This window comes from Sorex fumeus, unplaced genomic scaffold (genome assembly GCF_029834395.1).
Source record: "Sorex fumeus unplaced genomic scaffold, SorFum_2.1 ptg000007l, whole genome shotgun sequence".
Taxonomy (NCBI): domain Eukaryota; kingdom Metazoa; phylum Chordata; class Mammalia; order Eulipotyphla; family Soricidae; genus Sorex; species Sorex fumeus.
Window position 1 is genome coordinate 8,899,096 of NW_026606064.1, and position 27,653 is coordinate 8,926,748.

Sequence of the window (27,653 nt, forward strand, 5' to 3'; positions counted from 1 at the left end):
GTTTAAGATATCTCTTCCTGTGTTAATACAAAATGACTAGAAATATTAGTATTCAATCTGATTGTTTAAATGGATTACTGAGTAAGGAAAGGGGAAAGCAATATGCCTTTCGATGAAATCCCACCCTTGAGCCCACCCTTGAGCGGATCTCCTAGCAGTCTAGAATGCTGAACCCCCAATGAGATTTTGTCTCTGAGTTAATCTCCTAGAAGAGCTTCCCCTGAAGGAGGGACTTTACATTTGTTTGTTGTTATGATAATGTTCAGCCCCACCTATGTGTACCCCTACCCTTCCAGATTTCTATAGCACAGCGGGTAGGGCGTTCGCCTTACAAGCGGCCAACATGGCCGACCCGAGTTCGATTCCTCCGCCCCTCTCGGAGAGCCCGGCAAGCTACCGAGAGTATTCGATATGCCAGACACAGTAACAACAAGTCTCACGATGGAGACGTTACTGGGCCCACTCGAGCAAATCGATGATCAATGGAAGGGCCTTTACCGCTGGAGCGATAGCACAGCGGGTAGGGCGTTCGCCTTACACGCGGCCAACATGGCCGACCCGAGTTCGATTCCTCCGCCCCTCTCGGAGAGCCCGGCAAGCTACCGAGAGTATTCAATATGCCAGACACAGTAACAACAAAGTCTCCAATGGAGGCGTTACTGGGCCCGCTCGAGCAAATCGACGATCAACGGGAGGGCTTTTACCTTTACCTTTACCTTTATCCTGTAAGAAAGAAGTGGAGAGAAGAAATAAGGGGTCGCTGATTACCAATCAGCCTGGAATTCTTTTCCTTTGTCCCTAATTCTTTCGTCTGTTGCTGTCTGACTGGTTAGGGGAATGGTTTTTGGCCACTGAACGCAGTTGTCACCTGTCCACACATTTTGAACTCAGATTGTACTACTGCTTGGTGATTTGAAGAATGAAGTAGTGAAAGTATAATGGTTGTACATGTCCAGTTTAGTCTCTTCATGCTGTTATAAAAGGAAGCAAGACAAGATGGGCTGTCTTTGGACTATATTTGGTAAGACATCTAAAAATCATATGTGAGAATGAATGTATGTTTCTGATAAATGTTAGAAATCCCTAGAATAGTAATTGAGCTCTGATGTCAAACTGAGCAGGACAACCAGTGGATCTTTTTCTCTAACTTTTAAATCACTAATAAACACAGCACTGGATATCTTCCATTTGTGTGAGTACACATGTATACTCACTGCACGATACTTATAGACATAACTTGGACTCTGCTGAAGAAACTGTTGGTCATAATCTTTGTGGTATTTATTCACTATTAAACAAAACTGTGAAATTACAGTGTGAAAAACAAAGATGATTTAGGTGCATTCAACCCTTACCCTTGAGATGCTCAGTCTAATGGGAAGGCTAATCTGCACTATTACCCTCAGAGCTGTAATAAACTTGATGGGGATAGAAGATAGGGAAAGTATTAATTAAAAATATTTTTCCATTAAATAATTTAGAATGAGATTTTTCTTGGCGGTTCAAAAGGATTCTTCAGTCTGAATCAGTGTCTCTTAGTTTCAGCCATCACTTCAAATTTTTTAATTTATTTTTGGTTTGGGGGTTATACCCAGTACAACTCAGAGCTTCTGGCTGTGATCAGGGGACCATATGGGCCCCTGGAGCCTCACCAGTGATCAAACCTGGCTAGATCCTGTGCAAGGCAAAAACTATGTATATCTCTAGCTTCTAGAATTCTTTAAATCATCCAGAACAGGGTAACCTGGGTCTGTACCCTAGAAGAGTAGTCTTAATTGCATGAATTGACTGAATTTCTTTTTGAACCTGCTGATCAGGAGAGAAGCTGCAGTAACCCTTGTTAGTGCTCTTAGCATCACTAAATTGCTCCCCATACTGGTCTGATAATGGTTTTAGACATTAGTAAAATATACTTATCTCACTTAGATGGAGGAGTACAGCTCAGTAAACTTATTTCTCTCTTGAAAATATGGACATAAAATGTAATCAAACCAGGCTGGAGCAATAGCACAGCGGGTAGGGTGCTTGCCTTGCACATGGCCGACCCGGGTTCGATTCCCAGCATCCCATATGGTCCCCTGAGCACCGCCAGGGGTAATTCCTGAGTGCAGAGCCAGGAGTAACCCTTGTGCATCACCAGGTGTGACCCAAAAAGAAAAAAAAGGTAATCAAACCTTTGAAATTGATGACAAATTTCTTATGAAGAGAAAATTAAAACTCAGTATTATCTTTGAAGAGCCCAGAAACCATTGTTTAATTCTCTGAACTTTGAATTCAGTTTCGGTTATTTTTCTCAAGACTTCACATAAAAATAAATCTTTACATCACATCACAATTGTATTTGCAAGATTTCTTTACCCACAGAGAAATGGGGTGGATTCCTGGCCAATTTTTCAATGGTGTATTTTACTCATAAGAAGTAGTAATGTTGCTGTTTTGTTTCACTATGACTTTACTACTCCGTCTATCATTTTCTGGAATTCCTCGTGTTGAGGGAGAAAGAAATCAGCAAAAGAGCCAGGTGAAGCAATGCAGTCTGCCAGAATTCTTTTCTTGGTCTTAGAATTGCCATCTGAAGAACACAAACAGCTCTAGATAATGGAATAAGCATCCTTACATAATGGAATCTATATATTCACCCAAATGCTTTGACTATTTCATGTAGCAATTTTTTTTCCCATGCCTGGAGGTATTGGGATTTTTTTGGAAGGGACTGGACATCTCCTTTGTTTCTGGGTCTGTGTTGCCACACAAAAAGTTGTCTACCTAAGCCACGATGGAATTAATGGTTCTTCATTTGCATCCTATTTTGAAACCATGGGCTACAAAGGAACGTCCTGGAATCCTGTAGTCCCCAGACACCGGTACGCAATGGCCCCTTTAAACCGGCAGTGTGTGCTGGATACTGGGCGGAGGTGGGGCGGGCTGTGGGGCGGGCGCTCTGACAGCGAGATTTGGTCCCCGCCCCCGGAGGAGGCGTTTCCCGGCCGCTGCCGCCTGCCCTGTATTCCTGCTGATTCTCCTCGGACCTTAGGGCCCCCGACCTCTCCCTGCCTGGGAGCGTAAGTGTCAAACTACGGTGAGGGTCAGGCATCCCTTGCCCATGCCGGAAGTCGTGGTAGACAGTACTAGGGACTTTACCGGCCTATCAGAGGCTCAGGCTGTAGAAGAGCGTAAACAATGCCGGCTGCAGTGAGCTAAAGCCTAGGGCATCTGTCCCACTTCTGGGTGGTGACATCGGCCCCAGAGTGCTCCTTGGATATGCAGTGGTTAAGCGGTGCCCACAAGCCGGTTTTTGCCACAGCCTAGTTCCGTCTTGGGGTGAGGAGAGGATTTCTTTGACCAGAGCAAAACCCAGTTGTGCTTGATGGGTGGAGCTGAATCTAGTGCCCTGGGCCTTGGGACTTTAGCCTGGGATTTGGAGACCTGGGTAGCTTCAAGATGAGTAAGCATTAGGTTTTCAGCAACCATGGTACCATTGAGCAGACTCTCTTAGAGTTGACCTAATTAATTTATGGCCAGAGTTTTCTCCTCAAAGATCGTTTCTGTTTATTACTCCCTCCCCCACATATTGATAGTAATCATCTAGGGAAAGTCTAGTTAACCTTTCCTGCATTGTGATATGAATAGGGTGAAGTTAAAGAAATAGCTTTCTACTCTCCCTGAAGGAATTTATCAGACGCCACCATCCCAGGACTAGGGCTTAGGGTTGGCCCAAATTTGTTGAGCTAACCTGCTAGAGATAGCAGTTCAGATTGCTGGCTACCAAATAATGCAAAATAATATTCCAGTTAAAGGTTATATTTGTCCTTAATAATGTGACTTGCCTAGAGGCAGGCTCTTTTTGGTTTTTAGTTTTTACCACCTCCCTTCTCCCCTCACCTCCCCCCCACCCCTCCCACACACACACACCAGTGGTGCTCCAGATCATATGGGGTGCCAGGATCAGCTGAGTGCAAGGCAAGCATCCTGTCTACTATACCATCTCCAATTCCTGGAGGAGGGGTGTGTGTGTGTGTGTGTGTGTGTGTGTGTGTGTGTGTGTGTTTTAAGAGTGAAAGACTTTTGTTACTGACTGCTTAGAGAAAAGATTTGTCTGGCTTAACCAAATAATAAAATTCTTAAGTTTTCTGTGACAATTTCATAATCCAGTTGTCTTTTAATTCTTTAAATTCTTTAATTAAGCTTCTTCAGTTGTCCTTCTTAGACATGGTTGAGTAAATGTATCTGGGCATGTGTGTATATCCTACTTTATCAATGTGGGTTTTTTTTAAATTAGTCAGTACCTCTTTCATCATTCAAAGAAAGTTTTCAAATGCTTTCTCAAGACTCATCATATGCTTCTACAGTAGCATTTCCCTAGTCAAAAGTGAGTCAGTGAATAGTAAAGTCAGATTTAGATTTCTTGTGTTGTGAGGGCAAAAACCTTTCATAGTTCAAGAGCTTGGAAATTATACCTAAAATTGTATTGCAGTTACTTCTTTTCAAATGGAAAACTAAAATGATCTGTTTAGTAGCTGCATAATTCTTAGAGATGGTCATGGCATAGGAATTTGAGATAAAAGGATACTACCTGGACCCTTGGGTAGAGCAGTGATGGAATGAGAAATAGGGGACATGGATACAGGTTCCTCTCTGAACTGTCCTCTTGACTTATCTTGGTGTCTTTTGGTTGTCTGATAAATAAGAAAATGCATAGATATCTGCCGTCATATATTTTGATAGTACAGACTATTTACTTGGTGGGTAATTTGTTTTTTCAACTAAATGCCAAACTGAAAAGAAATGTATTCTAACTTCTGCCTTTATATATTACCTTAAAGTTATATTTTTTAAATCTCTGGTGTGATATAATCAATTACATCTACACCTTTTTAAGAGATACTATCAGTGGTGTAAGAAAGCTGGTCTCCTTGCCCTTGCCTCTGTTATATTGTTTTCATTTTATTTTTTATTGAATCATCATGAGATATACAGTTAAAAGCTGTCATATTTGGGTTTCAATCAGACGGTATTCCAACACCCATCCCTCCACTAGAGTAGATTTTCCACCACCAACGTTCCCAGTTTCCCTCCCTCCACTCCCCGCCAGACCCTTTGCCTCTGTTTTAAGCTAGAATAAAATCTTCAAAGCCTTGACTAGAAACTTCTGAATATTTGTAGCATGGCTAGATTGAGGAAACCTCAGCAAGTATATATTTCAAATTAATTTTATTAATATTTGGCAATTTTATCCACTCATATCTTCAAAACATTCTTTATAGTTTTTCTGTTTATATACTTATAAACAGAAAGTTCATCCCTGGTGTCATGTTTCTAGCTTTGTTGCTGTTGTTTTTAGTTTATGGGCCCCACCCAGTGATGCTCAGGGGTTATTCCTGGCTTTGCACTCAGGAATGACTCCTGACAATGCTCAGGAACCATATGGGATGCTGAGGATTGAACCAGGGTTTACCGCATACAAGGCAAGCGCCCTACCCACTGTGCTCTATCTCCAGCCTGTTTCTAACTTATTGAAGATCATATTTCTCAAATCTAAAACCAAACTCATCATCTTTCTCATCTTGCCTCTACTCCTTAAAAGCAAGAATAACCCAGAACTACTTTGACATACTTTTTTGGTAATTCGCCCAGTCACTGAGACTAGAGCCTCCTCCTAGACTCTTCTACTCACATGTTTAGTCATGTAGTTTATTGATTCTGTTTGTTCATGGTAACTCCCTTTCTCCTCTCACATGCAGAGCATGTGCTCCAGCCTATTGGCTCTCTCACCAGTCTGTTTTTGTCATTTTGTGACTGATTTATTTCACTTAGCATAATGTCCTCAAAGTTGATCCAGATTATAGCTGTCAGAATTTCAAAGTTGAATAATAACTTCATTTTGTGTGTGCCATGCTTTGCTTATCCATTTATCTGTCTATTTAGACTGAATACTGCTGCTGTGAAGATGGTGCACAAATATCTCCTCAAGACCCCCTTTCAGTTATTTATTTGCCTTAAATAACTATAATTCTGTTTAAAAATTTTTGGAGGAATTGCTGTCTTCCACAGTAATGTCACTTTATATTCCTACTAACTATATATGCAAGGTTATGTCCTTATTTTCGGTTTGTTTTATTTTATGTTCGTAGCCATCCTAGTGAGTAAGAGGTAGTATCTTACTGTAGTTTTTATTTCCTAATGTTTAATAATTTGAGGATGTATGTGTGCTTATTGGTCATGTATATGTCTTCTTTGTGTATATCTATTCAGAACATCCTTTTCCCACTTTATTTGTTGTTTGTCTTTTGAGTTACACCTGGTGATGCTCAGGGGTTACTCCTGGCTCTTAGGAATTACTCCTGACAGTGCTCGGAGGAAACATATGGGATGCTGGGGATCAAATCCAGCACATGTGGAGATCAGCCACATGCAAGGCAAACACCCCACCTGCCATACTGTCATTCATTTTAATCAGGTTGTTTTAATGATGTGTTACAGAAGTAAAAAAAAAAATACTATAAAGTAAATACTTTATAGTGTTTAATTTCTTTTTAATAATGAATTATATTTCACTGCATGAATTTTCATTGGAAGGATTTAGGGGTAACAGTTTATCTATTTATAGAATTTCAGCCAGTTTTTTTTAACTACTTTTGATAATGCTGCTGTTAACACTAAAACATGCACACATACACATATAACATATCTATGCACTTTGCACAGTACCTGTTTTTAGTTCTTTTGGATATATATATGCCTGTATATATGTCTTGAGAGCAGGCTTTTTTTTTTTAAACTGGGTGTTAGAGATGAGGGTTTTGTAGAGAAATCTTAATTAAAACTCCAATAAACTTTCACTATTTAATCTCTGATTCTCTAAATTTCCCTGGGATATTTTCTACATTTTGATGGAACTAGGTTAAAAGGAAAAATCAAAATTTTGGTGATACCTCTTAGTTTTATTATTTGTTGCAAATTACTTAACCTTTGTGAGAGTAGTGTATAAAATAGAACACCTTTCACATAGTTATTAGTACAGAGTAAATAAATACACTTAAAAAGCACTTTTACAGTGTGCCTGATTCATAGTAGAAACTATCAAGGTATATATTCATTGAACGAAAGTATTTACTGAGGATTGTAACCCCCCCCTTTTTTTTTACACATCCAGTGGTGCTCAGGGCTTACTCCTGGCTCTGTACTTAGGTAGCGATAACTCCTGGCAGTGCTTAGAGGACCATATGGCATGCCAGGGATCAAAGCTAGGTCAGCCAGTGCAAGGCAATGCCCTACCCTCTGTACTGTCTCTTTGGTCCTTAGTTTCTTTTAGATCAGGACTAAGAATGGAACAAGAGCTTTCATTGGAAGGGACCAATCAGGAAAGTGAGAGTCATAACTCAGTTGCACTTTTATGAGTTTTGACTATTAATAATGTTACTAAAAATCCTAAAATGGGGGAGAAGATGATTAGCAAGATAAGAGTAATAGTATAATAGATAGGGTGTTTGGCATGTACATTGGCTGACCCAGGTTCAATCTCTGGCATCCCATATGGTCCACAAAGCATCGCCAGAAGTAATTCCTTAGTGCAGAGCCAGGAGTAACCCCTGAACATCACCAAATGCTGCCCTAAAACAAAATAAAACACAAAAAATAGCAAGATATCTTTGTCATTTATAGTATTGAGAAGTTGAAAACAATTTTTATTTCTAGAATTCATAAGTATGATGCATTCATATAATGGAGTGCTATTCAGCTATACATTATGTTTTTAAATGTGGGAAATATGGTAGCCATATATAGACAGTTACAAAAGGTTCTCTCTTTTCTCATTTATACTTTTATACTTTTATGCGAATTTTTTTAAATTCTGAAAGGATTGAAATGGATACACACATCATAGTTCATTATGTCTATTCTTAATCCCAAATTCTTGATGAAATAGTGTTTTATTACGTATTTTTTATATTTTTCAGATTTTCTGCAGCTAGCTCCATTTTTTTCTGATTTTAAAAGTAACATGTATCTAAGTAATGATGTAAGTTGTCAAAGGGTTGTTGACTATAAATCTCACTAAAAATGGTTTGGAACTGGAAAGATAGTATAATAGTCAGGGACTGTATGGGGCAACCTGGATTCAATCCCTAGCACCCCTTATGTCCCCCCAGTACAGCCAGGAGTAATCTTTGAGCACATACCAATAAATAATAAAACTAAAATGGTTTAAGTTTAGGCAGATTTTCTATCTTAGAGATTAGTCCACATCTTAACCTGATATTTGTACTCTCCAGAAAAGCTCTTATTTTTTTCTCTTTTCTCCCCCCATGACTCTCCTTTGTCTCTCATGCTCCCCTTCCCCCCTCTATTTCCCTCCCCCCAATTTCTCAAAATCAGTTTTTAGGTCACAATTTGGTTTAAGTTTATAAAGGAATAATTCATTCAGTGATTTATTTCTTACTTGTTTATTTAAACATTAATTGTTGAAATTGGGTAGAATGCTGGCTAGCATCAAGATTTTAATATACTGATAATTTTTGTTGGTTTTATTTTGGGGCCATCCCCAGAGGTGTTCAAAGGTTACTACTTAATCTTCATTTAGGCATCACTCCTGGCATTGCTCAAGGAACCATATGAGATGCTGGGGATTGAACCCAGGTCGGCCACAGGCAAGGCAAATGCCCTACCTGCTGTAGGGCATTGCTTCAGCCCTTATACTGGTTATTTTCTATAAAGAATTTTAGGTTACAGTTGAGTTGGAATTTTTTTTTGCCTTTCACAAAACTCAGTTGTTCAGCTCCTCAGCTTTTATCTCATTTTGTCATATACTTAAAAATTTCATATTTGAGGGGGCTAGAGTGATAGTACATCAGGTAGGGCGTTTGCCTCGCACCCGGCCGACCCGAGTTCAATTCCCAGCATCCCATATGGTCCCCTGAGCACTGCCAGGAGTGATTCCTGAGTGCTAAGCCAAGAGTAACCCCTGAGGGCTGGAGAGATAGCACAGCAGGTAGGGCGTTTGCCTTGCACACGGCCGACCCGGGTTCTCTTCCCAGCATCCCATATGGTCCCCTGAGCACGGCCAGGAGTAACTCCTGAGTGCAAAGCCAGGAGTAAACCCTGTGTATTGCCAGGTGTGACCCAAAAAGGGGGGAAAAAAAGAGTAACCCCTGAGCATTGCCAGGTATGACCTGAAAAGCAAAAAAAAAAAAAAAAAAAAATCGTAGTTGAGAAGATGCATCAACATTGTTTTTAAAAAATTGTGTGTGTGATAACCAAGGAATAAACAGGCAACATTTGTTGTTGCATGCATGGTAACAGTAATGATCTCAAAAAAGTAATTTTGTTTTGAGAGTTCTAGACTGCTGGACTTAATGGTTCTTGATTTTTATCTAACTAGGAAGTACTCTTAATCCCAGAGAGAAACTGGAAGCACAATGGGAGATGACAGCGAGTGGTTGAAACTGCCGGTTGATCAAAAATGTGAACACAAGGTAAGATTTTTAGAATGCAGATTTCAGTATTGGCTTGTTTTGACAACAGGAATATTGTATAGTTATAAAGTTGCCTAATGATCACACATTAATACTGAAACACAAGGTATTTGGGAGACTTTCACCAGGATGATTTTCTTAGGTTTGAATTGTTACATTCAAAATCATTTTGCAAAAAAAAATAGTAACTGCTACTTGGAAACAAAGTGAGACATTTATAGTGGTCTGTTGGAAATTCTGTAAGACCTTGGAAAAAATATAAATATGAAACACTTTTAAGGGAAGTAAGTTAACTACCTTTTCTCATTTAAGGTATTGGAATTACTTAGGAGTCCTCTTTTTGTTATTGATCATGGGCTCCTTTGTTTACCTGGTATAAGTTAGTTATTTAAACACCCTCCCACACATACACAACTCTCAATTAACAATAGATGATAATATCATTAAATTTTGTTTTATTTCAAAATACTTTTCATTTAGCTATGGAAAGCAAGATTAAGTGGTTATGAAGAAGCCCTGAAGATCTTCCAGAAAATAAAGGATGAAAAGAGTCCAGAATGGTCCAAATATTTAGGATTAATAAAAAAATTTGTGACAGATTCCAATGCAGTGGTTCAACTGAAAGGATTAGAAGCTGCACTTGTTTATGTTGAAAATGCTCATGTCGCAGGAAAGTAAGTAGTTTCCAGTTATTCTAGTTTAAAAAAACAAACATACAGCTCTTGTGCTATATAGAATATGTATATTTGTAATTCATTGTTCCTAGTTCTAACACTTTTAGAAGAGATTTTTATTTTCATAGCTGCTTGATTCTTAATTACCATTTACTGTTCTGTTCTAAGAAATCTAATATATTTCACTGTATCACTGTCATCCCATTGTTCATCGAGTTGCTCAAGTGGGCGCCAGTAACGTCTCCATTCGTCCCAGCCCTGAGACTTTAGCAGCCTCTCCTTACTCATCCTTCCCAACGGTGCCATATTGGAGCCTCTTTCATGGGCAGAGGGAATGAAACCCGTTATTGTTACTGTTTTAGGCATGTCGAATATGCCATGGGGAGCTTACCAGGCTCTGCCGTGCAGGTGGGATACTCTCGGTAGCTTGCCAGGCTCTCCAAGAGGGACTAATATATTTAGACTTTTAATATGTTTAGAACAAAATATGTATTCTGTAAAGAACAAATTAAAAATCAGATCCTTATTTTTTAACTTAAAATTTGATGAGCAATTTGTTTTCCTTCTGAAGCTCTTGTCTGGGATTACTCAACTAAGAGGGAGGATCTTTACAAACTTCTAGAAGAAACTGAGGTTGTCAGCAAAGGAATTACCATCTGTTTTCACTGAAAACATTTAGGCATTACAAAAATTTTTTAAAAAGATTCTCAGCTTTAAAATCTTAGAATAACAGTGCTATCCCCTTCCTATCCCTCCTCCCTCTCCCTCACCTAACCCCTTTCCAAGTTAGGTGTTTTTATCTTACCAGTAATGCTGATCAGACAGCCTCTGATACCCAGCCTGTTAACATCAGTTACAGATGGTAGAGGCATTTGGGCACCCATCTGTCCATACCTCTTAAAGTGGTGGTGGGGACGTGATGAGAGCACGCCAGGTGGTGCTCAGGGGTCACTCCTGGCTCCTCTGCTCTCAGGGATCACTCCCAACAGGCTCAGAGAACCATATGAAAAACCAGAGATTGAATCTGCATTGGTTGCATGCAAGGCAAGCTCCCTACCCGCTGTACTACCTCTCCAGTCCCAAACTTGATTTTTCTAACTGTAGCACTGTCCTGCCGTTGCTCATAGATTTGCTCGAGTGGGCCCAGTAACGTCTCCATCGTGAGACTTATTGTTACTGTGTCATACGTCACTGGGAGCTTGCCAGGCTTTGCCGTGCAGGCGAGATACACTCGGTAGCTTGCCGGGCTCTCCGAAAGGGGCATAAGAACCGAATCCAGGTCGGCCTGTTGAAAAGAACCTTCCATTCTCCGTTTTAGAAAAGGATCAGGGAATATGGCTCAGTGGTAGCTACACTCATGCCTCATTTGGGGAAAGCCCTGGGTTCAATTCCCTGACACTTTAAAAAAGGAAAATAAAAAATGAGAGGCCAAATCAATAGATCAGCATGTAGGGCACTTGCCTTGCACACAGCCAATTCTGGTTCAATCCCTGGCACCACAAATGGTCCCCTGAGTCCACCAGGAATTATCCTGATCACAGAGCAAAATGTAAGCCCTGAGTACATGGCTAGGTGTGTCCCAAAACCCAAAAGAAATGAAGAAATAAACTTAGTTTTCACAACAAATAAATATTGCTTTGAAAGATTATACCAATGAGGACACTTGTTAACTTGAGAGTTTTATAAGCATTGTGGAGTTTTATTGCCACTAGTGAAATCATTGCTTTTTTAAATTCATTTTTCTTCCAGTACCAGAAACTTTTGACAAATAGTGCATGTAATCCCAACTTACTCAGTTATTCTTCATCTCCAGTAGTCCAGGTTTTATGCATTCCATAGGGGTCTCTTGTGTACCCCAGAATATTACAAGGGGTCACAGGTGAAAGATCATATAATTGGAGACCACAGTGTAAGACTTGAAAGCCAACCAAGGTGGGGGTGGCAGTAGAAGGAAACAAAGTAGGAAGGGAGTCAGAGCTGCAAAAAGGTTGAGAAACATTCCTCTAAATTTGGCCAAGGCATTTTGGCCTCTCACTATTGTAGCCCTGTAGCACTGTCCTCCCTTTGTTCATACATGCACCAGTAATGTCTCCATTGTAAGACTTGTTGTTACTGTTTTTGGCATATCGAATATGCCACAGGGAGTTTGCTGGGCTCTCCGAGAGGGACGGAAGAATCGAACCCAGGTGGGCCGCGTGCAAGGCAAATGCCCTACCCACTGTGGTATCTGGCTGAATAGCCTCTCACTATTAAGGGTACATATCTATTTTGTCTGAGAAGAAATTAGTTTCTTCTAATAAGTGCTTATAGTGACCTAATTTTTTTTAAAAAAGCAAGAACTCTTACTATTTTTCTAAAATCTGTTCATATCTTTTTTGTGTGGGGATGCCACACTTGGCAGTGATCATGACCATATAGTACCAGTGATTACCTGAGACTCCTTACAGCCCTTTGTACTACCCCCAGGCTCCTTTCTAAAATCTGCTGTCTGCATAAGAAGGTATAAAAGAGAGATTCCCAAATTTACTTGGGCTCCCTTCCTCTCTTTTTCAAAAAAAAAAAAAATTACTCTATACTCCCTTGGAAACCTATCTTTAAGTACCTAAGGCTGCCGCTCCACTTTATTGTTGGAGCACCACCACTCAGCAATATCACCCACTTTGTAAAACAGTGGTCTAAAAGAATGAATACCAGATAGATAAAAGTAGTTTTCTCTGTCTGTTAGGGATTTCAAGGAATTTTTGCTTTCTTACTGAATTTTCTACATTGATAAGCAGAAACTGTAGTTCCTTTCCTAGTGGACAATGTCATAAACTTGTGACTTGCATAAGTTTAATGTCCTTAACCATAAATTTTTTGCACTGTTGACTTGGGTTTCTTCATTTGTAAACATTTAAAAAGCATTTGCCCGCCCCTTTTCACAACATTTTCCCAGCTCTTTCTGCTGAAGCTTGTTTTTTGCACATGTGGTAAGTAGTCGTTTCTAATTTATATTACAGGACTACAGGAGAAGTTGTGTCAGGTGTTGTAAGTAAAGTGTTCAACCAACCCAAAGCCAAAGCCAAGGAGCTAGGCATTGAGATTTGTCTTATGTACATAGAGATTGAAAAAGCAGAGGCTGTACAAGAAGAACTCCTGAAAGGCCTGGACAATAAGAACCCCAAGATCATAGTAGCCTGTATAGAAACTCTGAGGAAAGCCTTATGGTAAGAGGTTTTATTTTTGCTTTATTAACTGTTGAACATGGCCTGTAGTTTCAGCAGAAATTAAACTGCAGGACTTGTCAGTATCACACCAGCTGGGAAAGTGATCTGAAAAAACACAGGTGATTCCTCAAGTTTTGTTCTTCATATCATCATTTTAGCCTTCAGGTATTTTGCAAAGTTGTTTTATTTAAATCTCTTTCTGTCCCTCTTTTTTTTTCTTTTTTCCTTTTTCTTCATGGTTTGGTTTTGTTTTGTTTTTTAGGGTTTTTATTTTCTTAGAGGTTGCTCCTGACTCTGCACTCATGAATCATTATTGGTGGGGCTTGGGATCATATGGGATGCCAGGGATTGGACCTGGGTTGGCCGCATGCAAGGCAAGTGCCCTACCCACTATACTGTAGCTCAGGCCTACTAAACCACTTTCTAATGAAGATGTATGGACCTATTCCCCACCTGTTACCAGATTGTGACTCTTTGTGGAAAAGAACTCCAGGGTACCTTAAAACTCTTTTTCTCTTGGTTATTCTTTTTTGGGGGAGGAAGGGGAGGGGTTTTTGTAATTGGTTCACAATGAGATACACAGTTACAGTTGTTCATGATTGGGCTTCAGTCATACAGTGTTCCAACATCCAACCCTTTACCAGTGTATATTTCTTGCCACCAGTGTCCCCAGTTTCACCCCCACCCAGCCTGCCTCTATGGCAGACACTTCTCTCTCTCTCCCTCCATATTTCTCTCTCCCTCCCTCCCTCACTCCTTCCTTTCCTCCCTCTCTCCCCATCTCCCCCAACCTTCCTCTCTCCCTCTCTCCTCCAACCCTCCTTTAGAATGTTCATTTCCAACTGTCATTGTCATAGTGGTCCCTTCTCAGTCCTAACTGCACTCTCCGCCCCCTGCCCCCTGTGACAAGCTTCCTACCATGGATCAGTTGTTCTGCTCCTCATTTATACTGTCTTTGGGAATAATTTTCATATATTTTTTATATCCTGCAAATGAGTGCAATAATTTTATGTTTTTGTTTTTGTTTGTGATTGTTGGACTACTGACAGTGCTTAGGACCTACTCTTGGATCTTTGCTCAGGAATCACTCCTTGTGGTCCTAAGAAGTGGTGCTGGGGAGGGATCTAACCAGGACTGGCCTCATGCAAGGCAAGCACCTTAACCTGTGCACTTACTCCCCAGCCCTTAGAAAGTTTTTTTTTCCTCCCCCAGATTACTTTTGGCTTAAAATATTAAATATTCTTGGAAGACTGTTCCTTGAAAGAATGATAGCTTACATGTAGATGTGGTTTTGATAACACAAGTACCTGAGAATAGATGACTGGATAAAAAAAACTATGGTACATCTACACAATGGAATAGTATGCAACTGCAAGGAAAAATGAAGTCATGAAATTTGCTTATAAATGGATGGATGTGGAGAGTGTCATGCTGAGTGAGCCAGAAAGAGAATGACAAATATAGAGTGATTGCATTCATTTGTGGAATATAAAAAAACATAGTATGAGACTAATATCCAAGGGCAGAACAGGAGCCAGGAGGACTGGTCCATGGTTGGAAGCTTGCCACAAGTGTATGGAGGGAGGAGAACAGTTACGAGAGAAAAGAGACCATTCTGACAATAATAACTGGAAGTGATCACTCAGGACAAGTACTGAGTGCTGGAAGCAGGTAAAGGGATATACATGATAACCTTTTAGTACCTGTATTGGGAGCCATCGTGCCCAAAAGGAGAGAGAAAGAGACAGAGATAGAAAGAAGAGGTGAGGGAAACTGGGGACATTGGTGGTAGGAGATGTACACTGGAGAAGGGAGGGGTGTTGGAACAATTTATGACTGAAATCCAATCATGAATAACTTTGTAACTATCTCATGGCCATTCAATAAAAAATAAAAATAAATAGATGTGCTTTTTAATTTAATTTTTTGCTGTTGCCTTAAAAAAAAATCTAAACAGGGAGCTGGGGTGATAGTACAGCAGGTAGGGTTTTTGCCTTGCACGCGGCCAACCCAATTCCCAGCGTCCCATATAGTCCCCTGAGCACCACCAGGAGTAATTTCTGAGTGCAAAGCCAGGAGTAACACCTGTGCATCGGCTGGTATGACCAAATTAAAAAAAAATAAAATCTAAACTTACTGTATTTCACTGTAATCATCACAAATCTTAAGATAAATTTTTGTTCAAAGATGGGGGTTAAGGAACTTATGTTTGCTTTTTAATCATTTTGCTGGCATTACTTAAGAACACGATGTGACAAGTGATCATGCATATTAGTTGGTCTTTATATTAATGTACATGTATGGATACATGAGTGAATGAAAGCTAATACTTTGCCAGACATGTTGTTTGTTGACAGATTTTTTTTCTTTAATTTTTACTTCCAGTGAATTTGGTTCCAAAATCATTTTGCTTAAACCAATTATCAAAGTGTTGCCAAAACTCTTTGAGTCTCGAGACAAGCCTGTTAGAGATGAAGCCAAATTAATTGCTGTTGAGATATACAGGTGGATCCGGGATGCTCTGAGACCCCCATTACAAAATATAAATTCTCTCCAGGTGAGGCATAATGTTTTTATTGTCTTTGCATGAGGTGAAGATGAACAGATTTCTTTTCTGTCATTGTCGGTATTGTTAATACTTTTCCTTTAATTCAGATTAGTTGATTTTTCTGAGCACTAGTAAACCATCTCTGCTGTTTTGTTCCTGAAAAGTTAAATACCATGCATTCAGTAATCTTAATGATAGTGCTTAATCTTAAGGAATTTTTAAAAATCTCTTCATCGTGCAGTTAAAATCATCTTTTAAAATTGCAAATAATTTTGCAAACTATTTTATATGAGTATATCTGAATTAATTTTGTTTTATTTTTTGCGGTATGGTGGTTGAATGCAGGGTCTCATACTTGAAGCATTTGCTCTATCATCGAGCCACATCTGGCCATTTTTTTTTTTTAAATGAACTATTGAGCATGCCCTATATAGAGGATTTTGTTCTTTTAGGGATGGGATGGGGTTCTGTGTACATTTGGCAGTGCTTGCACACCAACAGGGGTGTACACCATGCCCCTGGTGGTCTGCAGGGACCACATAAAGTTCCAGGGACCAAACTAGTGTCTGCTGCATGCAAGTCACCTGTCTTAGTTCCTGTACTATTTGTCTAGCCATTGTTTTCTCTTTGAAAGCCACATAAATAAGGTAATAAATTCTAATATATTAGTTATCTAATAGCGGATATACATGTATTTTAATGTTGTAATTTTTGTAGTTGAAAGAACTAGAAGAAGAATGGGTCAAGTTGCCAACAGGTATTCCTAAACCAACTAGGTATCTGCGTTCCCAGCAAGAATTAGAAGCTAAATTGGAACAGCAACAGTCTTCTGGTGCTGATGCTGATGGAGGTAAGCCACCTTAAACACTGATTTTTATGCAAATTACTAAGGCCTGACCTTCCTACAAGTCACATCTTCTCAGACTGTCATTGAGCACAATGCAGGTCATCTAATATTAATAAATTCTCCCTTCTATATCACGATTATATCAGAAGTGTGAAGGAATTAATAACTAGTTCATAAGAATATCCATTCTTGGGGGCTGGAGTGATAGCACAGTGGGTAGGGCGTTTGCCTTGCACGTGGCCGACCCGGGTTCGATTCCCAGCATCCCATGTGGTCCCCTGAGTACCGCCAGGAGTAATTCCCCAGTGCAAAGCCAGGAGTAACCCCTGAGCATCGCTGGGTGTGACCCAAAAAGCAAAAAAAAAAAAAAGAATATTCATTCTATTTGGGCGGAGGGCTTGGGGTCATACTCCTGGACTTCCTCCTGCCTCTGTGCTCAGAGATTGCTCCTGGCAGTGCTCAGGGAACCAGTATTGGGTGCCAGGGATTGAACCCAAGTCAGCCATATATAGAGCATGTGCCCTACCTGCTTGTACTATTACCTCAACCTTGAATCCTTTTTTTTTTTTTTTTAAATGTAGGAGTACTGCTACTTCAATCCATTTTTAAGTTTTGTTTTGTTTTCTCTGACAGGTGGTGATGATGGTGATGAGGTACCACAGATAGATACTTATGAACTTTTGGAAGCAGTAGAAATTCTTTCCAAACTTCCCAAGGACTTTTATGACAAAATTGTAAGTTAGTACTAAGTTTATAGTTAACTACTTTTGTGTAGAGAATGCTGTGGGGATCCCTCCCAGGTGCAGTCCCTTCCGTTCTTTATTTTCTGTAGTAGAACCATTCAGTTACTTATCCTTCTTCTCTAATTATTGTTGTGATTTCTCTCATTGTTATTCTGGTTTTACTTTCAAATATCTCTCAGATTCAATTTTTTTTCTCCATCCCACTGCCACTGCTTTACACACCCCTTCCCCCAGTTTCTTGACCTTGGCATTTGTTGACATTTTCCTTTTATTGTGATATGTTTAGCAGCATCTCTAGCTTTCCCAAGTCATGATAATCAAAAGTGTCTTTGACTTTGCCAAATGTACCCTGAAACAAAGTCTCTGTCAGTTGAGAAATAGTTTTGTCCAAATCGCCATCACCATCATCTCTTACCTTTCATGCTACAGAGGATTTCTTAAACTTCTTATCTCTTGTCTCTTTCCATCATTATCTCACAGTGTAATTTGAGGTGAAATTATTGAAAATATCAGCCATCCCTTTCATTGTTCAGCTTCTATTGGTTTTAAGGAAATATCTGAAGTCATCTGTGATCGTTGAGGTACTCATGTTACTTCTGAAACTTCCACTTAACTTTCCAACCACAGTTGTTCTGGTCTTAGAGATTAGTTTTTTTAGATTGTGTGTATAATGCTGGTGCTTTAGTTTTAGGGTCATAAAATATGGCTTCTCTAAAGAGTAAGCAATCAGGGCTCTGAGATGTAGTACAGAGGTTAAGGCATTTGTTTTGTACTAGGCCAGTAAGGTTCAGTTCCCAGTGCTTCGTATCGTCGCCTAAGCACTGCCAGGAATGATCTCTGAGCACAGAGGCAGAAGTAAGAGTCCTGGGAACAGTTGGATTATGGTCCTGAGACAAAAACAAAGCTAAAAAGAAAGATTAAGCAATCATTTAATAATTTGATTTGAGAGAACTAGGGATACGAAAGAGGCCCATCCCCAATGGTTGTTGGCTTATTTGAGAGAACTAGGGATATTAAAGAGGCCCATCCCCAATGGTTGTTGGCTGTGTGATTTTTTTTCCTAATCTTTTTTAATAATATGAATATAGAAACCCACCTTGGGCTATACCAAGTGATGCTCAGGGGCTACTTCAGGCTCTGTGCATGGTGCATTGCTCCTGTTAGTGCTGTGGGTCATACCTACGCCTCCTGCTTGCAAAGCATGCACTCAGCTCTTTAGAGCTTCCTCTCTAGCATCTCTAGCTACTAATAAGTGTTAATTTCTACTTACATTTTAGAAAATGAAAATGACAATGACATACATTTACTTATCATAGCACTTTCATAGAGTTATGAAGCCCCATGAAAATATTTTTGTATATAGATAGATATTTATGAACAAAATTTTGTAATTGGATGTACAGTTATGCAAATTCTTTTCAAAAATTTTGTGAAGCAACATAGTTTTTTTCCCACTTTATTTAAACTCAGTGGTTTACAAAGTTCTTGGTGCATTTGTTATAGGCATTCAATATTCCAACACCAATCTCACCACTGTGACCTTCCTTCATCAGTGTCCTCATTTTTCCAGCCACTCCTCAAGTCTGCCCCCTAGCAGTCCCAAATAATTTATTTCATATCATTTGTTCCCACTAAATGGCTAATGGAACTATCAGAAAATACTTCATTGTAGGATAATACTCTTTTGTCCTTCCTCAGGTAACTTAGGTTTGTCAGCTCACACCCATCTAAGGACACTGAACTTGTATTGTAAGCAATGTCCTTTCTGTGTGGACACAGGAAGACAGTTAATATTATGCTTTGTAACTTGGAAGTTGATTGACTCTGAATAATATTTACTCCTGGGCATCTGATTTCTTGACTCAGTTGTCCTTAGTTCCTAGCACCCCAAAAGCAGGGTCCTGACGAGGGACTGAATGGACCCAGGGCAAGCAGTGAGCTACCCTGGCATCAAAATGGGCCAGGCCAAAGAGCCACGATACTCAACTCTAAGTTGAGGGCATGATCATGGACAAATGCTGTCATGATCCAAAAGTAAGTAACGACGAGACTAGGACCCTGCTGGAGGTAGGAAGATTAACCTGGCCTGAGGACTGCGGAATGTATAGTGAGATGTTCTCAGGAAGAACCAAACTAAATTTATATCTCTTACTGTGCTCATACAGAATGACATTGCTAGAAATATTAGAAGTAGATTTATTAAAACTATTTAAGTAGATTACTAACTGAGGGAAGAACACACCCTTGTTGAGATCCCACCCCTGGGTGGATCTCCTAGTAATCTGAAGTAATCTCTGTAGATGAGATTTTATCCTTGAGTTAATCTCCTGGAGGAGTGGTTTTACCTCTCTTTGTGGATTCGTCAGTATTCAACCCACCTTTATGTCACCGCCTTATTTGACTGCTATATAAACTAAGACGGAAGCTCGGAAAGGGAGTCAGAAGCGAGAGAGCTCGGGCTCCAGAGATCCAGAGTCAGAGCCAGAAGGAGAGAGGTTCCAAGATTGGGGCCCAGGAGAGAAGGAGGCAGAGAAAGACAGGAGTGAAGAGGATTAGAATAAACTACTATTGATATAGACCGGCCTGGCCCTCGTTTCTTCTTCCGTCTGCCCTTGGCCAACAGCCGTTCCGATCCAGGCCACACACAGCGGCTCAAGAGCACTGAACGCAGGCGGTGAGACAGTGCCATCCAGTGAGCCCGTGAACACACAACCTTCGGCGTGATAAGATTTTACACTTCAGTAAAAGAAAAATTGTGAAAATTGTTATATCTCACCATGGGACATCAAGTCCTTGTTTGGAGGCTTTACTAAGCTGTTGATGCTAGTTGAGCCTTTTGTGTTAAAGTTTTTATTAACTGAGCTTTGTTGGTTTCTTTGTTACATTCCCATCCAATCTGGTTTGCTCCTACTGGGTTGTAAGTATTTTAGAGTTTGGAGAGGTCATGCAGCCGTGAATGCAGCTGTGCACTGCATAAAACCCATATTTAACTGGGTAGTGAATATGTCAGCGGCTGTTGTGTGGTGTGGACACCTACTGCCGGGGCTTCTGAAAGTACAGGAAATGGGGGAAGCTGCCTGCCCCAACTCCTGGAAGGCCCCAGAGTTCTCAGCCAAACAAAACCCAGTGTACCTGAAATTTTTGGAGTTTGACATCTCTGCCACAAGATAGTTTTTATTGAACAAAACTTACTTAGAAAAGATAGAGGGGAAGATGGGAAGGAATACATGTACAGGAGGAACACCTACACAAGAGCAATCTTGAAAAAGCAAGCAAGCGAGCAAAGAGATATAGTATCAGGAGAACATATTGGCTTAAAAGAATACGTAGCAAATGAAGAGACAAAGAGACAAGAGAGAACTGTGCCTGAAGAGTAAGTCTTCAATTTTGTTTTTAAGTTTTTCTAGAAAAACTTTCCGAAAACAAATAGTAGTTAATATTTGCATTAGCCTTAGCAATATTAGCATACAAGAAATAGACATTTTGCTGTCTTATTTTGCTTCACAAGTAATTATTTTTCTTGCAGGAGGCAAAAAAATGGCAAGAAAGAAAAGAAGTCCTGGAAATTGTTGAAGGACTAGTGAAAAACCCCAAACTAGAAGCAGGCGATTATGCAGATTTAGTAAAAGCATTGAAGAAGGTAAGTTAGTGCCGTTTCAGCATTGGCATTCCAAAAACATACCTTGGTGGGAAATTTCTCTTCATCAAAAACTCCTTTTTCTTATTTAAAAAAAAAAAAACCTCCTTTTTTTACCACAACTACATTGGCATTTATGATTTTCTATTATAAGCATACTTTTTTTATAGATTGTTTTAAATTATTGTTCTGTTGTCCTAGATGGGCTTGGAAGGATTGATTTTATCTGTTTATTTTCATTTTGATTTTAAGGATATCATTTACAGCCAGCAGGGCGCTTGCCTTGCACAGGGCTGATCCAGGTTCGATCTCTGGCATCCCATGGTCCCCTGAGCACCTCAAGACTTGTCCCAAGAACAAAATGTCATTTCTAATTTGTATGAACCTCTAGTAAAGAAGGCTTCCATGATCCAAAACCAGATGTTTCAGGGGCTGGAGTTATATTACGGTGCTTGCCTTGCATGCAACTAACTTGGATTCCATCCACAGCACACTGGAAATGTTCCTTTAATCCAGAGCAAGGACTAACTCCTGAGCACAGCCAAGTGTGGCTCCCAAAACAACAAAACAAAAAATCAGAAACAGATATTTCTGTTTCATAATTCTGTAGAACAAACAGTTTAAATTGGCTCTATTTTTAAGGCTAGAGTATATAGCTCAGCGGTAGAATGTGCACATATCAGACCCTTTAGATACCTAGCATCATAAAAGTAAAGTGAATTAGCTCCATTTAATGGAACAAATATGAAGGTTGTTCGTTTGTTAGGTAGCAAATAATGCAATACTACATTATATCAACAGGTAAAGGATATGAGGGTATGTAACCAATTTAAAAGCAAGAAAGTACTACGAGGAAAAAAATTTAGGAGCCAGAAAGATAAGATAGTGGGTAAGGCTTGAACCGTGCTTCAATTCTCATGACCCCATATGGTCCCTTGAGCCCATGAGGAGTGTCCCCTGAGCACTTCTGGGGCACCCTAAAAACAAATTTAAAAAAATTTTAAAAGCTCCTTTGGTATTAGATTCAGCAAAGTTTAATACTGCTAGTGGAGATTTTTGTATGTAGTGACTTCTCCTAAAAGTATAGATCAGATATTGTGGAGAGTAAGGTAGAGAGCTAAGTGTGTGGTTCACACATCAACACACCAGGGGTCCACTATCAATTTCTGGTACACATGATTCTCTAAACACAGCTAAGTGTGACCAAAAAACAAATATTGTGAATATATTAGGATCAGAGAGGAGGTCCGAGTTCAGTCCCTATCTCCACATGGTCACCCATGCACCCCTGGAAGCATCTCTGAAATACCTGGTTGTGACCCTAAAACAAATGTGGATATAGTTGTAAAGCTCAGGAACAAACTCTGAAAACATCTTTTTGTTTGTTTGGGTTTGGGGGCCAAATCCAGCAGTGCCCAGAGATCACGTCTGGTTCTGCACTCAAGAATCACTCCTGGTGGTGCTCGGCAGACCATAAGGGGTACTGCGGATCAAACCCAGGTCAGATGTGTGTAAGGCAAATGCCGTACTCACTGTACTGTTGCTCCAGCCCCTGAAGACATCGTAAATACAGATTGAAAACATTGGTTTATCTCCCTTTTCAACCTGAAATTTCAGAGGATAAGAATGTTAACTACTCAAATGCTTGTTATTTGTGGTTAGTGATATCCTATAGTCTCACAAACACTGATTTAGTGAATACAAATTGCCTTTTTTTAATACCACAATCAGGGATGCTTAAAAAAGGAGAGGCAGCATGGGAGAGAATGACCCCTACACCCAACAGTGCTCTGGAGCTACTTCTGACTCTGTGCCTGGGTCACTCCTGGTAGTGCTTAGGAGACCATAATCAAACTAGGGTCTGATGCATACAAGGCAAGTGTCTTAAGCCCAGCACAACTTCTCCAGCCCCTGTAACATTTAGATCACATTTTTAACAACCAAACACATATAATTTGTTTTGTTGTTTAAAGGGCTGGAGCGATAGAACAGCGGTAGGGTGTTTGCCTTGTGTGCAGCCAGCCCAGCTGAGCCGGGTTCGATTCCTCCGCCCCCCTCAGAGAGCCCAGAAAGCTACCGAGAGTATCTTGCCCTCACGGCAAAGCCTGGCAAGCTACCCATGACATATTCAATATGCCAAACACAGAAACAAATCTCAAAAAATAGAGACGTTATTGGGCCCACTCGAGCAAATCTATGAACAACAGGAGGACAGTGACAGTGTTGTTTAAAGATGTCATATTTAATATATGTTATTCATTAACATGGAACTCTCAGCTAATAGCGCTGTAACTCAATTCTAAACAAAGCTTATCTAACACTTTTTTTTTTTCACAAGTACATCAGCGTCTTTTGATCACTTTAGAATGCTAGTCCACAGTGCCATTTTATGTTAGTTTATTTTGGCTTTGGGGGAGCATCCGGTAGTACTCGGATCATTCCTGGAGAGGTTTAGAGTACTGTTCGGTGTGCCAGGGATTGAACTCAGGTCACTCGCATGCAAGGCTAGTGCCCTACCCACTATACTATTTCTCCAGCCCCTTGGAGGCTCTTTTTAAATGGGGGAGGCATCAACAAAACACAGAAATCAAAAGACATTTCACAAAACAGACCATGAAAAAGGTGCTTCTTTTCAGTGTGAGAGCTGAAAGAATGCAGAGTGTGGCTTTGTTTCATCTCAGCTGGCAGTGAACACATCAGGCAGCTCAGAATTTTTACAGCTCTCTGGGCTTGTCTTTAAAGGAGTGGAACTTGCCACACATATTTTAGACTTATAACTGAGGGTTATTATTTTGGGATTATTTTGGGGGGGTGGCATGGGACACACTCGAGGAAAATCAGGGCTTATTCCTGGTTCTGTGTTCAGGGATCTCCTAGCAGGATTCAGGAGACTGTGGGGTGCTGGGGTTGAAACCCAGTCAGCCACATGCAAGGCAGATGCCCTTCCCTCTGTACTATTATTCTGGCCCTACTATAAACAAGTTTTAATCAGTAGGTAAACTTGCATATAGGAAATTAGTATATAATGAGTATCATTTTCTCATAGTTAGCCTTTCTGAGCTTTCCTTTAAGTTTGGAGACATGAGTCTGGTTTCTCAAAATCTCTTTGTAGTCATTAGCCTTACATCTTGAGAGCCAGAACCCAGACTGGCTAACTTTTCTGTTATCTAGCTCCCAGGAGTACTCAGGAATAGTGGAGTTAACTGCTTGCAAGGCACAAAGCAAGTGCTTTAACCCTTACATCATTTCTATCACCCCAGGCTGAAGAACTTAAAAAGGGAATTAGTTTCATAAAACTGGAGCCTGGGAAAAAAGAGGAGTAAATAGATGGCACTATGACTGGGGAAATGAGACTTGAGTGACCTTGAAAAGAACACCAGATTCTTAGTATTTTTTTCTACATATATATTTTTAATCAGGTCTATTATTGCTCTGTCAGGGAATTTTCAGTGTCCCAAATAAAAGCTTTTTTTCCCCTTTATTAATATTTGATGTTCTCTGCATGAATTTTCTTGGGATATTAGCTTTTCAAATAAAGACTGTTCTATGATTTCCATGGTATTGTGAATTTAAGTGGAGTCTCTCACTATATTCAACAAAAGGCTCACAGACTTTATATTTTGGTAGATATAGACAATATATTTTGGTGACATCCAGGTTAGCAGAAGATATTTCCTCATCATATGATGGGGTAGGGACTTTCAGTTAAAGGCTACACATTAAATATAATTTTGTGAGTGAAATATTTGAAAAAGTCAAAAAGTTAATAATTCATCTCAGTCATATAAATTAACATGCATCTTGACATTTTCATTTTTGTATCTTACATTTTATTTTACTGACATATATAGAGTCTTCACACCCATGTAGGGACATCAAAACTAGGTAAATGGAAGAGAAGGAGACTGAAGAATAGAATTAGAATGATCTTTTCTTCCTTCATTGTCTCTTCTGTGGCCCAACATTTTTCTTTATTACAAAAAATAAAGAACTCTGAATTTAGAAACTACTTATGGTCTGACTAAATGGTATTGTTTCTTCTTAAATTCTTTTTCTTTTTTTATATATATTTTTTTATTTTTTTAATTCTTTTTCATAACCTGATTAAACATATTTTTTAGGCTGTACTCTTTTTTACAGGTTATACTTTTTTTATTACTTTTTTGGGGGGAGTCTTACTAACATTGCTTGAAAGCCTAGTAATACTCAACTGACAATGCCAGATATGAGTAGTGCTTGGACTACAACCATCGGTACACAGATGGCATCAGTACTGGATACTGAACTTGAACCTCAGATAAGGCATACACTCTAGCCCTTTGAACCATCAAGATCCCCGATCCCTATGGTACTTTTAAAAGATGTCTTTCCTATTTCCCTCCTCCTGTTCTTCAAATAACTTAGAAGTTATTTTGCCAACCACCTATGAATGTTGAGTTTCAAGGTTTGGTTTTTTTTGTTTTTTTGTTTTTTTTGTTTTCTTTTTGGGTCACACCTGGCAATTCACGGGGGTTACTCCTGGCTCTGCACTGAGGAGTTACTCCTGGCGGTGCTCAGGGGACCATATGGGATGCTGGGAATCGAACCTGGATTCGCCGCGTACAAGACAAACGCCCTACCCGCTGTGCTATCACTCCAGCCCCTCAAGGTTTTTAATTATATAATTGCTTGACTTTTTTTGTGTTCTAAACTTTTTTCATTTGGTCTTTCGATTTCCCCTCCCCCTGCCTTGATTACTTATAATTATCATTTTTAAATACAGTAATTATGAATTTAATTGATTTCTTTCTTTGTCAACCCTGTTTTTGTTTACTTGCCTATTAACTGGAGATTTATATTCCTAAAGAGATACTAATTGAAACACTAAGGATATATCTCTGGTAGAGCACTTGCCTTGTGCATATGAGGCCATGTGTTCAATCCCCAGCACCACCAAAAAAAGAAGAGAGAAAGGGAAAAAAGGCAAGATGAATAGTAATTAATAATTATTTAAAGCACATCTCACAACCTAGATTTATGGAAAAAGTAATTATAGAATGCTTTCCATTTAGGGACTGGACAAATAGTACAATAGGTAAGGCATTTGCCTTGCATGTGGCCAACCTGAGTTTGATCCCTGGCTTCCCATATGATCACATAAGCACCACCAGAAGTGGTTCTTTAGTGCAGAGCCAGGAGAAAAACCCTGAGCACTGTGCCAGGGCAGCAAAAAAATCAAAAAGAAATACATTCCATTAGATTCCCATTTAGTTAATATTGTGAACTTAAGCTTAATTTCCCTAAAGTCACTGAGTTTTTTTATTCTTTGTATTTTCACAAGTTGTACTCTAGAGAGATAACATATAGCATGTTAAGGCGCTTACCTTGCATGTAACTGATGTGGGTTCAATCCCCAGAACCGTATAAAGTCCTTCAAGTACCACCAGGTGTGATTCCTGAACACAGAGCCAGTAGTAATCCCTGAACACTACCCGGTGTGGCCCAGAAATTAAACACAGACTCCCCACTTCTCTCATTCTTAGTTGAAAACTTGCCTTGTCAAAATTAGGTCTGATGAGTATTGATTCAGATAGGAAGATATGATACCAAGTGTCTACTCTGTTACTGCCTTTACATTCATTCAGTGTTTGTCATCTTGAACTATAATAATAGACTTACAAGATCATTTTCAGTACTTACCAATAGGATCTCCAGCATCTCAACTCTAGCTGCTGTTGGTTTCTGCTCTAATTGTGGGTAGGGAAATTTATTTTCCTAAAAATATGCTTATTTGGGACAGTATAACAGAATCACCCTTTGAGCAATGTTAAACTATCAGAATTTCTTAGAAATTAAGAAATTCTTAAATTCTGACATCTAAATAGTTTATGAGAGGTGTAGTAAGCAGTAATCTGAGTATTTACAATATACTTCTGGTGCATTAATATAGAACTGGAATTTTTTCTCCTTAGATTTACACAAATTAAAGATTCAGTAAAATGTTATGTTAATTAAGATCCTGATCTCTCAAAAGGAAAATATATTTGCCATAACATGTTTTAGGCTGGAGCGATTGCACAGTGGGTAGGGCATTTGCCTTGTAAGTGGCCAACATGGCCGACTTGAGTTCAATTCCTCTGCCCCTCTTGGAGAGCCCGACAAGCTACCGAGAGTATCTTGTCCGCACGGCAGAGCCTGGCAAGCTACCTGTGATGTATTCGATATGCCAAACATAGTAACAATTGTCACAATGGAGACATTACTGGGCCCGCTCGAGCAAATCGATGAACGGGAGGACAATGACAGTGAACATGTTTTGAGGGAGTATATGCTTTTTAAAGAAAGTAAAAGGTAAAGGTAAAGGCCCTCCCGTTGATCGTCGATTTGCTCGAGCGGGCCCAGTAACGTCTCCATTGGAGACTTTGTTGTTACTGTGTCTGGCATATCGAATACTCTCGGTAGCTTGCCGGGCTCTCCGAGAGGGGCGGAGGAATCGAACTCGGGTCGGCCATGTTGGCCGCTTGTAAGGCGAACGCCCTACCCGCT

General features: G+C 39.8%; 1 protein-coding gene across 8 annotated transcripts in view; it reads left to right on the plus strand.

Annotated features, from left to right (window-relative positions):
- CKAP5 (cytoskeleton associated protein 5) overlaps window positions 1–27,653 on the plus strand; it is a 107,932-nt gene that overhangs the window by 19,783 nt on the left and 60,496 nt on the right. For 7 of the 8 annotated variants that reach the window (XM_056133266.1, XM_056133275.1, XM_056133297.1 and 4 more), the window contains exons 2-8: window positions 9,384–9,473; window positions 9,954–10,147; window positions 13,147–13,353; window positions 15,739–15,910; window positions 16,619–16,751; window positions 17,382–17,482; window positions 21,018–21,131. In XM_056133266.1, the coding sequence (XP_055989241.1) occupies window positions 9,417–9,473; window positions 9,954–10,147; window positions 13,147–13,353; window positions 15,739–15,910; window positions 16,619–16,751; window positions 17,382–17,482; window positions 21,018–21,131 (978 nt within the window). In that variant the 5' untranslated portion in view covers window positions 9,384–9,416. Of the gene's footprint in view, window positions 1–9,383; window positions 9,474–9,953; window positions 10,148–13,146; window positions 13,354–15,738; window positions 15,911–16,618; window positions 16,752–17,381; window positions 17,487–21,017; window positions 21,132–27,653 lie in introns of those variants that run through there. The other variant, XM_056133319.1, reaches the window with a different exon arrangement.